The 18,399-nt window shown below is 43.8% G+C and overlaps 1 protein-coding gene across 1 annotated transcript in view; it reads right to left on the reverse strand.

The window, feature by feature from the left end:
* The window catches only part of fgfrl1a (fibroblast growth factor receptor like 1a), a gene marked incomplete at its 3' end in the record, with an annotated part of 87,330 nt that overhangs the window by 37,240 nt on the left and 31,691 nt on the right, over positions 1-18,399 (reverse strand). The window contains exon 3 of the mRNA XM_080501903.1: positions 13,601-13,873. Within this exon, the coding sequence (XP_080358029.1) occupies positions 13,601-13,873 (273 nt within the window). The remainder of the gene's footprint in view (positions 1-13,600; positions 13,874-18,399) is intronic.

Below are 18,399 nucleotides of genomic sequence, written 5' to 3' on the forward strand. Positions count from 1 at the left end.
AAAGCCAACAAGGTCTTATCAGAACCAGATAAAACAAAAAAAAAACAACACACGCAGATGTTGTGATACGCGGCTGGAACTGTGATCAGCCTGTTGATGAAGGGGAACAGGTTTTTTTTTTCTTCTTTCCGTTGCATCCCAGAGAGATGAGATTGGAAAAGTCCAAATGTAACTGCTGGAATCTTTAGAGCGACAAAAGGAAGAATGAGGCTGGAGAGGGGATGGAGTGGGGGGGGATGGGGGAGGGGGGGTGTAATTCGCTCTTCACGTTGTCATTAAGACATCAAAGTGGCTGCAGGAGATACAGGGCTTTTCAGCGCTGACACGAACGCATTCTCGGGCAGAAGAGTAGCGAATGAGAGAGGAAGAAAGAGAAGACAGGAGGAGGAGGAGGAGGGATGTTGTGTGCTGAAGAACCAGTCTTTGGCTTTGATGACGGCACAAGAACGGAGCGGCGGAAAGAAAAAGCAGACAAAGGTTTCTAAAACTTCAAAGGGAAGCTTTCTGTAGCGCAGGTCTGCTCCCTCGTCCACCCTCTTCTCTTCAAACATGTCTTCGCTAATTGCCAGGCCCAGTTCTGCCCCCGGTGGGCGCCGCGCTGCTCTCAGGGCTCTTGAGGAGGGTGGAGGTGGTGGTGGTGGTGGTGGTGGTGGGGGGGGGGGTAATAAGTAGCTGAGTGGGACAAAGGAGCCTGCAGGGCCGGTGACAAAATCCAAGAACTAATGAGAAAAGATCCTCCAGCGAACCAGCGTGTCTGTCAATAGGACGGCCTGTCATGGACTCACAGATTATAAAATCCAGGAATATCTACAAAACACATTTATCTACAAGCATCTCATGTTTAAGAATGAACATTTCCCATGAAAACTTAAAGGTCAGATGAAAAATGAAGTGTGTGAAGTTGCGTGTGTGCCTGCACCCTATCCCCCCCCACCCCCCACCCCCCCTCGGCCCCCCCGCCCCCACGAGAGGCAAACAATAGGGCTAATCCTGCAGATGGTATAATAGAGACTAAGCTGTCTATTCAGGAACGACATGGCTCCCTGGAAAACTGCTCTGATCAGACACAAACAGCCGCTTGGCCTTTCGCTCTCCTGTCCTCCCAACGGCTCTCACTCCTCCGCTCTGCCTCAACCATTAGGCGACATCGTGTATGTTTGTGAATATTTTTCTAATGAGGGTAAAAAAATATAAATAGATAAATACTTGAAAAATATCACAAATCCAAAAATGTTATGGCTTTTTTGCTGCTCCAAGACAGGTGAACAAGTAATATACTGTACATAATATATGTACATAATATCCATTTGAAAAGTTATCCTATAAGACAACATCTTCAAGAGAAAAGAGAAAACTTTCATTGTGTTTTGGGTGTTGAATCCACTGACAATGGAACTTTTTTGAAAAATGACTCCCAAGGTCCCAACTTTTCAAAAAAAAATTAAAAATAAAATTCCAACTCCACTGTAAATGGAGGGAAGTGCAACTTTTCTGAAATGGTGCTGCGGATACACACACAGATTCTTCTTCCACAAACGTGTGAGGAGATAAACTATAACAACAATCCAGAGTGGCGTCGCCCCATCATCTGTCCGTCTCTTGCACTCCCGCAGTGCACAGGAAATGGAATAGAAATAGAAATGAAAGTCAAATCATAGTTCAGTTGTTTTTTGTGAGTTGATATAAATGTTAAATGATTGTGTGAGATGGGGTTTTCACATCATATCCATCGCAGGCTTGTGAATCAAATCGAAATGGTATTGTGACTTTGTGACATCGTCATCCAAACATATCAACATCGTATAATATCGCGATGAAGACGTTGATTTACACGTCTAATTCATGATGTTTCTCCAGATCTTGTGGGAGCGTCTCTGCTGCAGGAGTTTTGTGTAAAGTTTCTACTGAACATCCAGACAGAACAAAACACTTTCATGTGATGTTCTGAGGGTAACAGCTCCCAGCAACATAATGAAAAAAAAAAGAACTATGAACTGTGAATTTAGTTATAAATTTGGAATTATGAACTATGAACTGAACTAGTTCATTCTAAAATTTGTGAACTGAACTTTGAACTAGTTCATGTAGAAAGTGAACTTTCCCATCACTGCCAGGATTTATGATGACGGGAGCCAATTTATGAAACACGACTGCGGACCAAGTGAAGTGAAAATGGAAAATGGTGCTTGAAGCCACTGAAAACCCAACTTTTACAAAATGACTTTGAAGGTGGAACATTTCCAAAGCACTCAGGCTCAAGTGTCCGTGGAAAACCAACTTCTTGAAAAGCTGCTACTGCTCATGCACACCGCGGTAACTAGTCCTTCTGCACACTGGCTGGACAATCAGAACCATGTTTTCTCTGGGATGTCATGAGTGGCCTGGCATGCTCACTACATGGTTTTCAGCATTTCCATGTACTGTTGGACTGACACACAGGAGGCTGATCTTAATTTCCTTAAACTAACTGAGGAACTGGGATCCATTAAATTAATAATAATAATAATACATGGGCTTTATGAAGCACTTGTCAGGACACTCAAAGCGCTTTATTATTCATTCACTCCATGGATGGTGGTAAACTACACATGGAGCCACAGCTGCCCCGGGGCAGACTGACGGTGAAGCTGCACCACCACCCACCACCACCACCCACTCTCTCTCACACTGCAGTCACCCGTTTGAGACCCTTCGGGGACACTTCAGCACGTAGGCAGGCAGAGATGGGACTGGAACCTGCAACCTTCCGACAGGGAGACGACCGCTCCACCAACCGAGTCGTGCCGCTCATATGAAGCGGGAACAAAGTGCATTTCACGATACGAGCAACAAGGCGCCAAATGACACACGTGAAAATCCTGCCCCATTTGTTACTTATTATACTTATTTTCTTTCCGACTCAAAGAATGCTGCGATGCCAAAACACACACAGACGTAAAGCTACACCTCGTCACGGCGACGGGGGAATTGCCATGGAAACCTGGAGTGGAAACAGGTTTGCTTTATATTCTGTGAACAGCTGGCAAATGAAGTTAAAGGCAAATTCCACCGTTTGAAGTGAACAGAGAAGGAATAAAGAAGAGGGGTGGGAGTGGAGGGAGGTGCAGTACTACACAAATACCATTACTGCAGTTTACTACAGAGAATACAGATCACAACTCAGTATAAATTATATCCAGATAAAATAATATTTGACACGATAAAAAGTATTTTTGACAAATTTTCTATCAAAAGTGAAACGGTCCACCTGGATTTATTTCGACAGTATTGCTGTGAAGTCGTTTAAAAACGGAGCATCACATCAGCCAACTCTTCAACACTGAGTAACTCCACAGTACTGTACAATAACTGACTGTATGCGTGTTTTGTTTTCAATGTTCTCTGAACTTTTTTACCTTTACATCTTGATAAAGTGGGACACAACTTAGAAAATACATCACATTGCCCCGAGGACTTTTATTACTCTGCTTTTGTTCAAGTTTTTGGAAATTTACTACAATCATAAACAATGCAGAGGTTTTGGTTATGTTAAGTATGCATACCAAATTCAAACTACTCTACAGGATTTTAATTATGCTCTAAAATGTTCTTAAAAATGTCTTTCTCAGTGAAACATGTTTAAAATAAGCGAGAATTTCGGGTGTTCATCTTCAAGAACTCGATCTGTCTGGATATGAAGGCAAGAGGTTTTATTCTCAAACGCTCAGAACTTCCGCTAATCCGAAGGATTGGAGCGTCTCTGGGTTTCAAAAAACTGGTTTAATGAAATGGTTTGTATCGACAGGACGGAACAGATGTTGAGCAACTTGTAGTGCACAAATCTTTTCTACAAATATCTGCGAGCCATTGCAGCTGGTGTCTTCACTGCTTTACAGTCAGTTCTAGAAACATGGATTTTATTGAAATAATCAGTTTACATTCAAATTTATTCTCTTTTCATCATGGTTTCTTGCAAAAACACGAAAGTTTTTAGAAAACAGTTGAAAAACCCAACAGCTGGACTGAACAGATACACCCAAAAGATATACGAGATGAAAGGTTAATACAATTAAATGGTGTCACAAACCAGAATCAGATGTCCAGAAAGGACAGTAAGAAGCACGTGAAGATTTTATAGATGGAGTCTGATTCAAGACATTTCCAGCTTCATTGAGAGACCACACCAATTAAAGTCTCCATAACGGGACAGACCGTGCGTCTCACTTCTGTTTCGCGGTGGATTTCAGTCTTCGTGGAGTGAAGTCATGGATTGGGCCGGGAGGAGAACGCTTGCTGACTGACAGATGGCGTCTCGCAGTGAGAAGTGAAGTCGGAGCTCGCTGAGCGTATTTAGGAGCCATTAGAGGTCTCCAGACCTGGACGTGGCCCACTCACACATGCACAGGCACATACGCCGATGGAAATGGAGCATGAAGGCAAACAGGAGGGAAAAGAACGAGGAGGTGAAAGATGTTGTGGAGGGGAAAAAAAAGAAAAGAAAAGAAAAGGGCTCCTCTTGATTGGTTATGCCGGAGGGCGACCACAGGAGAGCAGTGGGAGGAGGAGGATCAAGGAAAGAAAGGAAGCTGGAAAGGAAGGGATGTAAGAAAGATTACAGGTTGTTTCAGAAAGTTCTCAGGTCGAGTCGAGGGAATCTTCCTGGAGTTTGCATGTTCTGTTGACATGACAACATTTTCAAGTGAAAACGCCACAGTTTCAGCAGCTCGTTTACGCGGCAACATTGCTCGTCTTTGGGAAGGAAGTGGAGAGCCTCTTGGAGAAAGTTGAGGACGAGGTACGATATTAAAAGTTTAGTTCACTTTGGTTGGTTGTTTTGAACATTTTTACCCGTTTGCAAATTTCAAACGAAACAAAAAAGCTCAATGCAGCTTTGTATTTTTCATAGACCTCCAACATTGCCAGACATCGCAAGGATGCTACTCTTCAAGGCCTTCCAGTGTTCCTTAAGGATGAGCCCAAAGAACTTTTCAACCAATGTTCAAAGAATTACATATCGTGTGTGTGCGTGTGTGTGTGTGTGTGTGTGTGTGTGTGTGTGTGTGTGTGTGTGTGTGTGTGTGTGTGTGTGTGTGTGTGTGTGTTAGATTAGGAGAAATTTCTGATACGTTCATGAATGCCCCCGAGAGGGGGGGGTTTACGTGATGCACCCGAACACACCACACCTGTACCTCAAGATAGAAAGAAGGTTTTACTTTGGACTGTAAAAAAATATTCTAATCAACTGTTTTTGACAATTATATAGTGTGTGATTGCTGTAAATAACATTGTTCTACGGTGTTCTGTTTGAAACTAATGGAAAATGGATTTCACTGATAAAGCCCCAAAGCGCTTTACATTGTTAATCACATTCACCCATTCACATACACATTCATGCACCAAAGGAGGCTGTGGCCGTCCAAGGCACCGTCAATGGGACCAATTTTGGGTTCAGTGTCCTGATTGAGGACATTTTGACATGTGGAGATGGGAATCAAACCAGCAACCTTCTGATTAGGAGCACTCTGATATATATGTTGGTCGGACCAAAAAGGCTGGAAACACATAATTTGTGTTTTTAATATTAATAATAATTGATATTAAGAATATTTGTTTATTTATATTTATCTTGTTTCAGTTCTTTTGAAAAGCTTTGACATTTGTAATTTTAAGTTGTTTTAAACAATTTTGTCATACCTTGAGCAGAGGTGTTATTGTTATCATATTCAAATAAAACTAAACTTATTCAACACTCTTGTAGTGTATTGACAATTTAGCTAAATGCACAGTGGACATATATTGAGGAAATGCAAGTGAAAACTATATATTCATAGAAATGTAGTTTCTATATATGTATTGATTGTACTAAAAAAAGTATTGTCAGCTTGATTCACTTTTGGTAGTTCAGTGATCTCACTATTCCGCTAATAAACTAATTAATATTGGTCGAATGAAGAATTAATAGTGAATATTCACAGAACGATGTAAATGTAACTGGTACAACAGTAAAAGATGACTTGGGACAATGAAATAGCAGATCATTGAGACCATTTTAAAACTAAAAGTTTTCTCAACTATTCTTAACAGTGTAGCTGGGATCGCCTCCACCACACAGATCGCGACAGAAGATGGATGGATGAGTAGTTTTGTGCTGGGAATGTCCCACTGTTTTGGTTGCGGTGTTATTAACACTACTTTTACACGAGAGCGCCGTGGTGCCGTGTAAGAGATCGTGTTTTGTTCTTCGAATGAAGCCCCGAGTGTCTGCAGATACAGTATCTCTGTTTGGGATCCAACTGGAACATCTCCACATGTTGGTACATGGATTTACAAAACTTCCACCATTCATTGTTTTTATTCTCCAGGCTTGTTGTCATCTTTTAGTGGGAAGCCAAGAGAGAGAGAGAGAGAGAAAAAAGGAGCACTGTTCTTTTCTTTTGCTGTCCTGTCCATCTTTTCTAAATCTCTTCACTGGAGGTGAAACGAGGCAGAACGAGAGGATGTGGAACAGACAAGCATGAAATGGAGGCTGGGGCCCCTGAGGAGTGTGTGTGTGTGTGTGTGTGTGTGTGTGTGTGTGTGTGTGTGTGTGTGTGTGTGTGTGTGTGTGTGTGTGTGTGTGTGTGTGTGTGTGTGTGTGTGTGTGTGTGTGTGTGTGCGCTTTGAACCACACGTGTGAGTGAGGAGTGTATACGAGTGACTGGATGAATGTTCGCCTGCTGAATCTCACTGATATGTTTAAAGGGGCCACATCATGCAAAATGCAGGTGTTTACCTTCAGTGGGAGGACGATACGAGAAAAACATGGCGTGCACATAGTTAGATAAGGTCAGAGTCACTCAGGCGGGTCTGAATAGTCATTTATTTGCTGTTAAAACAGCAAATTTTTTTGTAAAGAAAATCTTCAGTGCAGCTGATGAACATATTCAGGGACACAATGTTTGTACTTCCTCCTCTTCCCAAGATGGGCATGTGGGCGGAGCCAGTCCAGCTCCCTGAAACCAGCAGATTCTGAATGAGGCTCAATGATCAAATATTCAACTGGATGAATAATAGAGGACAAGCTGGATTTGGATTTGCAAAAAAACTCTGTGATTTGACTCTTTTAAATAAAAAGCAACAGTGAATCTATGAGTATCTGACTGTTTTTCAGCAACAAAGTGGAACACACACACACACACACACACACACACACACACACACACACACACACACACACACACACACACACACACACACACACACACACACACACACACACACACACACGTGCCACCCTGATTTCCGGAGGAGCTGCTGTGTCTATGGCGGCATCGGGGCGGCACGTTAACAGCCAGACCAAAGAAACCGGAGCCAATCTGATGGCGAGTGGCACGAACTGACCGTGACGAGGGAAACAAGGCGTGGATCCAGCCCCCATCTCACTGCAGACCCACACGTTTACTGTGGTTCAGACCAGACATGCAGCAATAATGTGTTTGTTTTGAACAAAGTTTGTTCCATTTCTCAATCAGCACTGTATTCAATACTAACAGAAAATATAAATCTTCACTGTATAATACATTTCTGGTTATTCATTTAAAGAAAAGTCATAATTTCACCTCTTCCGTCATGAAAATTGATCTCAAAAATGTTTTTATGTCTTAAATATTTTACATGTCATTTTACAAATAGGCCACAGGATATATTTGTTTTTCAACTATACTATGAGGGCATTCATTCATTCATTCATTCATTCAAAAATATATATTTTGTCAGTTTGTCAATGTAGAAACACAACTTTTTCAAAATGTTTCAAAAATGCTGTGACGGCGTCAGCATGGAAACTGGAAGAAACGTGACTTTTTGGAATCGCTGCTACGATACGTGTGCAGCACGGCTATAACAATGACACCAATGGCGGTGCCTCCACAGTGACTCCCCGGCCCTGTTGTGGTAGATTTCTAATTGAGTCACCAGTATATAACAATCCACCTTGGTCGTCCACCAGAATGCCAGTGTCCTCCCCACTTCAGAGCAGATTGTTCTCTGCAGTGCGCAGTGCCGCCGTTTGTTAGTAGGAGGGTGAAGCTCTCTGTGAAAGACCCCGGTTACTTGAGATTCATTTTAGAAGTTGTGCAATCACACAGACACATACGTTTTCTGTGTGTGTGTGTGTGTGTGTGTGTGTGTGTGTGTGACTCATTCTAATTAGGCTGCAAATCCTTGGCCACCTCTACATCCTCTCCGGACGAGGCACCAGCAGAAATCTCAATTAAAAAGTGTGAAACCCGAGAGCACGAAAACAGAGGAGGGAGCGGGCTGGAGGAACTGATGGATGGAGGGATGATGTTGGGCTGCAACCTGAGCCGACGTGTTCGCTCCTGGCCGGACGACAGCTGCAGTCTCACACATGCGACTGCCGTTGAAGAAAAGGGAAGAAAGCTGAAGGAGGAGGGCAGCTCGCTCTCAGAGAAACACCGTCATCGAACCACATCACGTTGACTTGTGCTTGTGCTGTTTTTCGCTCAGTTGGACTGAGTTGTACTGAAGAGCCGCTGAACTAGAAACCAGTCGCATTGTTAAAATCACAGAATAGAGTCTAAGAGAAACGCTGCATTGCGGGTGAAGTGGTCTGAGCCCTCTGGAGTTCAGGCTGTTTGCAGGTACAGTTAAAACCTGTGATGTCGGGACGCGTTAAAATCCAAAGGCAAGTGTCCCCTGAAGGCAGGTGTCCTCTCTTCGGAAGGGACGGGTCACGAGGATAAATTATATTGTGTATTGTTTCCTCCTACAGCCCAAATCTCTCATTCGATTCTAATCGATGATTCCAAAACTGCCTGCAGGTGTGAAGGTGAGCATCTGTGCCCTTCTTGTCTTCTGCCTGCGACCCGTTTCAAACTGGGCTCGACTCCAGCCACAATTCTGAATTGGATAAAGCTGTGGAGAAGATGGATGGATGGATGGATTCTGTTTTGTATTTTCTCAAAACAACACTCAACAGTCCTGCGTTGGTTTTCCCCATCTGTCATGTTTCATCCTGCAATTCCATTTTTCTTACTTCGCCATTCATTACGCATCCGCCGTCTGATGAGCGCGGCTCACGTACAAGCTCACTTATTCAAACACACAACATGTCAGCATTTTTCAGCCACTCCTGGCTCTTTGTTCTGCAAAGATGTTCAGATATCAGCTGCTATGTTCAAGCTCTAAAATCACCACAAGTCATCACATCAGTGACTTATGAATGGACCCGCGTGCACAGCAGATAAAAACAGACTGTGCATGCGTGAGAAGGCTCATTAAAACTCAGGCCTGCGCAGAACGGCAAGCACGTGCACGCATCCACACAAAAGCCTAGGTGTACACACACACACACACACACACACACACACACACACACACACACACACACACACACACACACACACACACACACACACACACACACACACACACACAACCCTCCAAACCACTTCCTTCCTTCCTCCTCATGCACAGCTTTCAAACTCCAGACACGCTCCCATTGTCATCACATCTGGTCCAAGCCGAAAATGCTGTATCACTTATTGTTCTGAGCACAAGGCAATGAAAAGAACCAGAATTTCAGTATAACCCTTTTTTTTTTGGGGGGGGGGCGTACAATCAGATACCAACAAGAAGAAAGAGTGTGAGGGAGAAGAAGGAGCTCGCTTGGCGTTCTCGGTTTCTGAAGGACACACAACTTTGTAGAGCAGAAGAAAAAAAAATGGACTTTACTGGTGGTCCAATAAATCTTCCAACACCAACGCACTCACACATGCACACAGAGGCTCTCACATAAACAAGCACATACACACACCAACTACTTACTCATGCAAACATTTGCCAGCCTACACACAATTTAAAAAAAAAAAAAAAAGGGCAAACACTCAAAAGGAATCTTCTAATTTCACTCGCCAACAAAAGCCTGGCTTCACCAAACGGCTCCCCGTCGACTCCTGGCCACCGGGCAGCGATAGAGTTTCACAGCAATCATTAAAATATTGATTGATAGAAATTAAAACGTGGTCACGGGAAATGGAGCCGGCTGATTGAAGCAGGAGGAGCGAGTGATAATAGGAAAAAGGTGTGAAAAGAAAACTTTGTGGTGGAAACTGAACGTGGAGAGACAATAAGGCACAGGTGTGGGCTCATTACTGGGACGGCCAGCAGCCTGTCGAATAATTACAGCGGGACCACACAGGGGAGGAAAACAAGAGGAGGAAGTGAAGACGCAGCAGAAAACAAAACTGAATCGCAAAAAAAAAAAAAAACTCCGTGCCTAGGCTGAGGCAGTCATGAGCAGATAGGACACGTCACCTTTTCACCAGACAACTGCACAAACCCCCCCCCCCCCCCAAAAAAACATCAAGTTTGGTCAATGCAGATTGTTTCAGCTATGAAAACACCGATTTCCATGCCGAGGAGATCCTGTGGCACGATCCCTGGCTTGAATTACAGGGAGAAGGGTCATCTTTGAAGGTTAACCACAAAGCGTCTCTGGGTACTGCTCATCTAATCTGCTAAGCGGTGACAATTTTTCCTCATTTGAGCGCACATGGATTGTGGTGTGGTGACTTCTGGAGTCTGAACTTTTCTTGCCCTCTCTTGTAAGCCCGCACCGAGAAAAAGGACAAACGTTTAGCTGGACACAAAGTTTCTTGTGTCTGCAGAGTCCATGAGAATACGGACAGGGAGTCATGACACCACGGAGGAAACTGCTTGGCTCTACTGAGCATGTGCAAGAAGAAGGAGACACCATGGCCGTGGTGCGCATGCGCCGTAGCGGTGTTTACCGAGCAGTTTTGAAATGTTCCAGCTTGGGAGACGTTTTCAAAACGTGTTTTCAGCGGCTCTGCTGTCAAGTAAACAGACACCAAAACACAAGGAAAGTTTTCCGTTTTAAAATGAAAATGTTGCGTAAACGGCGCCTAAATCAAACGTGTGCTTCAGTTTCAGTGTTTTGGGGTTTTTTTTTGTGTCTTTTGTAGACGACTGCAGAGTGAACGGTAATTACTTATGTTTAAAAAGCTTTTTTTTCAATTTCGATGTGAACCAAAGCTGCCCGACTGACAAACACAATTTGGTCACGTGGATTTGCCCCATTGATCGTTTCTGGATCCGTTTGTATCTGTAGTGAATGAAAGGGACAGTGAATGAGGGGGTGGGGCGCAGATGCTTGCCTGGATGACCTCAGCGGCAGCTGTTGCGCGCAACCCCAACCCACGCCCACACCCCCGCCCACACCCCCCGACCCCACCCCCCCGACCCCTCCCCCTCTTGCCCCGTCGGTGCCAGCTCACCTTTGAAGTTTGGGTTGAGACCGACGCGGCTCTGAATGCATACCGACAATAATTACTGGCAAATAAAAGGATATTTCTCTGCTGGCAAATTGCTAAGTCAAGATAGTGAAGAAGTTCGAAAAGGTTTTCGTTCGACGACACCGGCAGCATATGTCTCCAGACTTGCAAAAACAAAGACTAACACATTCGTAATTAGCATCATTAAGCCATAATGTCACGGAGGAGTGGGCCAGCAGTTCAGGATGAAATCTTGTTAGATTGTCATCGAAGACGCACCGTGAAACTAACAGAAAAGGCTTTATTGGTACAAAGGTCCCCGTTGATGAGCGTAATCTGCAATCATTAAGATATCAAACATATTGGCAGGCTAAATCTGTAGCGGAGCATTTTACTCAGGCTCGTCTTTGAAGTGCCGACGCCGGGCGGCGAGTGTGGCTACAGTCACATTCTCTGGAACGCCGTGCCGACTTAATCTCCCTGTTGGCATCCAGTCTGACTGAAACCTGACACACACAACACACACACATACACACAACACACACACACACACACGCGTTGTGTAAGCTTGCCTGGTCTAGTAATTCCATATTGAGCTGAATTATTTGTTTTTCTCCAGTCTGTTACTTGTTCCAATGTCCTATATCAAGGGTGTCAAATATGAGGCTCGTGGACAAAAACCGGCTCACAAAAGGCTCCGGTCAGGCCAAACCACAGAGCAAATGGTAAAAATATCTTGTGTGATATTTGTCTCATGTGAATGTGCACTGACACATTGTCCTTTCCACAGGTATTACGATTACACACCAGCCTGGGGGGGGGGGTCAATGTGACATGCAGCATCAGGATCAGACGGGGTTATGGGGAAGCCGTCACTCACCACCATTTACATTTTTTTAAGGAGAAAACATTCATGCGTCGTCAGTCCAGACTGGACATGACTCCAGGTGTTGATGTGTCGTATACTAAGGAGGCAAAGACCCCCCCCCCCCCCAGACACACACACACTTTTTGTGGTTTTATATTTTTCTTTCCCATCTTGGTCAATTTAGTTGTACATTGGTCTGCGTAAATCAAATGAAAACAAAATATGATGTTTACTTTGGTATCACATTGTGGAAGAGCCACTACAAATGGACAAAAGTGCCACATGTGGCTCCAGAGCTCTGAACTATAATGACATAATTAACAGCCACTTCAGATTGAAAGTAACATACGATTTCTGCTTTTTACCATCTATGGCTGTAAACAAACAAAAAATTCTCATGACAATCATACCCCCCAAAAATCTGTGTTTTCATTGTGTGTAAATGAAGCTGTGTGAGGGTCGCTCATCCTCCAGCACTTTAAACATCCACTGATGGTTCACAAGGAGAAGAGATGATGGAAAAAAAGGCTTTACTGACTATAAAACATTTCAGTTTAAAATCAGGTGCATTGTTAGACGTTCCAGACTAAAGTCACCACATGATGACAGTCAATGTGAACCAATTATACAAAATACAATGCGCAGAACAAACCCAGACATCACAATATATATATATATATATATATATATATATATATATATATATATATATATATATATATATATATATATATATATATATATATATAAATAAACCCCTCTGGGCACAGAGTCACAGGAGACCTCAGACAAAAACCTCAGTCTGTTATGTAACAACACCTATGTTGCGATGCACATGCTCAGATGCAGTGTCTCCTTAACACGCAAATGTAGCCAAAGCAAAACTACACGCATACATTAACAAGCGCCTCATTCATCATTATTCTACAGGAACACACAAGTGCAACAACTGTGGTCACAAACGCATGGAAAACACACAGACTCGGACAATAAGTACGTGTTTGGGGGAAACACGTACTTATTGTCCGAGTCTGTATCAGAGCAGCTTTATGACCTTGCACCTTCACTCACCTCCCTCCCCTTCGTTCAGCAGGCGCACTTTATCATACAAGAGTCTCCATCTTTATCTTCCCCTGACCTTTTGCCTCCATCACAAATTGAACTACTTACCTTTGATTTCAACACAAAGCTCCCCGTTTTTGTCATTTTGCTGCTGCATACAGCACACTATCAACTGGCGGCAGTGCAGTGTGTGGAAGTCACACACATTTTTAACAGAAAAGACAAAGAGCATGACAGGAACAGATGTGCGTTGCAGATGTACGAAACATTAACGCAGATCATATTGGCTTCGTCACATTATCAATAATGTGTTGCTGAAGTGAGAAAATCTAAAACAGCAGCAACTTTCCATCTATACTTGCACGTCACAGCACAGGAAACTCTGAGCACTTACCAATGACGATGAGTGTGTAGTTGATGTTCACGCTGCCGAACCCGTTGGTCGCCTTGCAGATGTAGGTCCCCGCGTCCTCCGTCTCCACCTCTTTGATACGCAGAGCCTGCTGTAAGACCCTGAACCGCGTCCAGCCGCTGTGGATGTTGCGGCCGTCTTTGGTCCACATGATGAGGGGCGGCGGGTCGCCCTCCACAGGGCAGGGCAGCTTCACGGTGCGGCCCAGGCGGACACTCTGTCGGTGTGTCACCCGCTCCGACACCCGGGGGGGGCCTGGATGAGAGAGACGAATGAGAAGGAGACGTTTGAGGGCGTCCGCGCAATCTTATTTAACACCCGCTTCGTTAAACTTAAGTACAGGGAGCTGGAGAGCCGACGATGGACAAAAAGAAACATCACAAAAACATTCCACTTCATGACAATCACATTCACACACCTCAAATCAATGCTCAGTATCCAAAAGACTTTCAGGATTTCTTTAGTATTGTTAGAGAAACCTTACAGACTCACAGAGTTTCATAAAAACTACAGCTTACTGTACAAAATGTGGAGAAGACCATTGGTTAATTGGAAAGGTGAGGTGAGACACACAGAGATTTGACATTCTGCTGTTGCTTTTTGACCAGATTTTTCTTGACTTGTGTTGAAAGTGGCTAAAGAAATAAACTCCACATGGAGAAGCCCCGCGGGCCTGTAATCAAACGGATGGGGGGGTCTTCTTGTTGTGGTCTCTGGGTACACCACCATGTACCCAGAGACTTTATACCTTATATGGTCAGATTGGAGGCTTATTGGTCTGTCTCGTCCAGTTAGATCAACAAATAGACATTTTAGCTTCTTGTGCTAATCATACCGAGTCCCACTGGTGAAACTTCCACTGGATGACCTTTGGTATTACATGTATTTCTCTTATTTGAAACTCCAGTACCATTTTCCTCATCTATTTTCTAAAATCTTTAACACTAATAATTCCATCGGATTTTGGCAAGGAGCTGAGAAACATTCATACCTGTGACACAGTGAAACACTGCTCCAGCTGTAACAGGAAGACTCCCCATAAACCCAAGAATGACTAACTCTGAAATTAGATCTATTCTGAAAAGGAATAACAAAAAAAAAAACCCAAATCCCAAACAAAGCGATCTTTTGGGGACAAACAAAGTCGAGCAGCAGGATTAGAATCAGCCAAGATGACCTTGACTGCTGGGAAGCTGCTCTGCTGTGAAACGACACACTACAAAAACAAATGGTGGAAAATTCATCTGCCTGAACTGAGGCCATGTTTACACGTACCCACGTATTTGAAAAAAATTTGATATTTCTCTGCATTTAGGCTGCGCATTTACACATAAACGCTGCTACGACTCACCACAAACAATGATTCCTGAAAACTCGGGCCACAGTGGAGATGTGGATAAAATATGTGTCTCTGTTTGCATCTTAATGTGGTGTTCTTTTCCAGGCTTCTCATAGGCTACCATTACTTCATGCTACTTGCTACACTGCCCCCAACAGGTTTGGAGGGCTCATAGCTCATCTGAACCAGGTGGGTATGTGTAAATTAAGATTCTTTTTGTTTGTTTGTTTGTTTTTAAAGGTAGAAGGGGAAATGTCCGTTTTTTGTAAAAACCCAGGAGCGTGTGAACATGGCCTGAAAAGGCGATCGGGCACAACGGCGAGACGTAGGGGCGAAGGAGAAAATGAATTAAAGAGATGAGAGGAAGGGAGGAGGTTTGGTAAGAAGAGAAGCACATAGAAAATAAAGGAAATCTAAGGGAGTGAATGTGAGAAGAAAGAGGCTGGATGAAATATGGCCCAATAGGAAAAGCACACAAAGAAAAACAAAAAAAGAAGGACGCTGGAACCGGGGCGGGAGTTTCTGAGGTTCAGAATGCACTGAACCTCTCAGTTTGACCTTTTAGATGAAAACAATACTGTTTTACCTGCCGTGTCCTGACAAACAACAGAAGGGAACATTGAGCTGCTCCGTTCAGGTCATGTCCTGGACGTTAACCACTTTAAAGGACACAGGGTGATTCATGTCACCATCCCAGTTGATTGAAGCCAATCAGGCTGAACACATGTGGTCTGAAATATAGAAACTAATGTGGCTTTAAATACACTGCAAACATCTGCGCAGCGGCGGCTGGTGGTAAAAAAATGTTTTTTGGGGGGGGCCATACTGTAGGGAGGGTATTACAACATAACAATAAACTACTTAAACATAAATCCTCATCTAATTGTTCAGCAATGCTAACTCTGCAGAAAAACTTTCAAGATGGCTGCAGATACTTTCATGATGTTTGCATTTTTCAGAGAGATGTTTCAGGTCTCTTCCCCCCGTTGTTGTCCACAAAACGTCAGTGCTTTGAAAAAGCAATAAAAAGCATTGCTGACTTCACATCCAGCCAGTAAACTGTGTTTAGCCTAAACAATGCAGGAGAAGCCCCGGATGTAACTCCGTCCAGCAAGGATTTCTTGGTAAATTCCTGACTGGATTTTCTTTTTCCGCCACCATCGTGTCCCGTCTGGTCGCTGGCCGATTCTTCGGTTTGCGTCCGTATGTCTGAATGACATGGATACGCTGCCAGGGGCGTGACTTTGATTGACAAGTGTCATGATGAATCAATCAGGTTGGATGAAGAACGACACAAAAAGCGTTAAATGGCCAGGGGTGCAGAGAGCTGCGCCCCGAGGAGAATATTTAAATAGCCAATTAGAGACCAGCATTAAGTCACATGGAAGCTAAATGTTTAAGAACATACATACACACTCATTTGGCCGGCGCCCTGCACCATTCAAACGTATGTATTTAGGTCCACACAAATGAACAACCCCAAATAAACTCAGTATGGAAATGCTGAGAAATCAAGTCAGACACCTTTTAGGAGTGAACAGATGTGACAATTACTCTTAACTACGTAATTTATGTTTAGTTTGTCTCTATATTTTTCCTGCAATTTTGATGGGGGCGGTGCCCTAGCGCCCCCTATTGACGAGCCGCCACTGCATCTGAAGTGTGTTCAGGCCTGAAGTAGTATTTCACATGGGAACCTTCCTGCTACTCATCAGTCAATGTTGCATAATCATGAATGATAATCTGCGACACTGATTTAACATTAAAGTTGATCCTAGACTTGAACGCCCGCCAGGTGCCAACTGCAGATTTTCCATTTGAAGGTTTAAACCTATCTCGCTTTCACTGGTGTGTGAATGTTTCGACTGAAATAGTCACGTAATAAAAAGCTTTGCTGAGTCTGCGCTGTGTTTTGGTGTCATTTACGAGCGTGCAGCTTCTGATCTTCGCCGTCTGAGGCGGGCTGCATGGTTCTCGCGCACGCACACAGAGGTCCAAAGATATCATCTACTCTGATAAACTGTCACTCACCGCCAACTACTGTTGAGCTCCGCAGGATGCCGGACATCCGGGACCAAAGAAGGTGTTTGTGACAGGAAGACGCTAATCTGACCATCAGGATTAAGTTTATTGTATTGTATATATACAGTAAACTTCTTTATGATCTGTTTCACTGGAGTAAGTCGATCCATTCGTAGACTGTGGACCGTATAATTTGCACATCTGTCCCAAAGTGGACACTTGAAATGTACCTGGAGCCATGAGGCATCCTGCAAACTTGCTCTGACTCATTGATTGAATCACACGTTCCTGCTGTATTCTGACTTCAAATGCAGGATGTGACGGAGGTCAGAAGCTGTGAGTTCCCCCGGGGGAATATGGACTGGGAGTCATGACACCACGGGGAAAAATTTGTTGTGATCATCTCTACTGAGCATGTGCAGAACTATTTACTATGGCTATAGCACAGAAGCACAGTAGCGGTGTTTCAGAAAAGTTGCATTTCCCCGTTTTATGGAGGCAGAGTCAGAGCATTTTCAGTGACTCCGATCCCCATTGTGTAAATGGGCCCCAAAACACAACAAAAGTTTTCTGTTTTAACTTGAAAACATTATGTAAATGGGGCCCCGCGCAGCACAGCTTTGTGCATATTAGTTTGCAATACTGCAGAACAATAATGCTGACGGTGCATAATGACTCGTGATGATCCACCACCGTTTCCTGTTCTGACTTGTAACTCATGATAAAAGGTCGCGACTGTCCGTGACGAATCATAGAATTCAGGTCAAAACCGTGATCCACGGTCAGGAATTAAAACTTCATCAACCATATTAATTCACTTTTTAAAAAAAAATTTACTCAGCATCAGCAAATGTTTCTTACCTTTGGCAAGGTAGGAAACAAGCGATGATGTGCTGTTCTGCTCTCTTGTGCCAATGACGACACATCGTAGACATGCAGGGCTTGTATCCTGTTATATTTTCAATATATGTTTTGGCTGTGGGATCTTGGAGGGTCGTTGGCATTAAAGCTGGCGGCGTGCAGAAAGTTGGAGTGATGATCCACTTTGCTGAAGCTCCGGTCTGCGTGCAGATCAAGCATGAGGCCGGTAATTTAAAACTAAACTGTTCAGTCCAGTCAGAGTTCGACTGATGCTATTCCTGCTCTACTTTTTCACGCTGCAGGTCATGTTGTCTCTTTTTTTAAATTTTGACTCGCTGTTGGATGACGGATGGTTTCGCCGGTCGCGAAATTGAAACTTGGACGTCCGAGCGGAGCAGCATTGACGTAATTACGTCAGATGCGCTCAGACTCCGGCTTCGACACTATGGTGTGGAATGAGGATTAAAAAGGTAGAGCAGCGCATATTTAAAATTCTTTATTTCACATTGATGTGCAGCTCATGGGCCGCCGCGGGCCGCCTATGGAGGACCCCTGTCAG

Source organism: Blennius ocellaris (assembly GCF_963422515.1).
Source record: "Blennius ocellaris genome assembly, chromosome: 9".
In the NCBI taxonomy this organism is placed as follows: Eukaryota; Metazoa; Chordata; class Actinopteri; order Blenniiformes; family Blenniidae; genus Blennius; species Blennius ocellaris.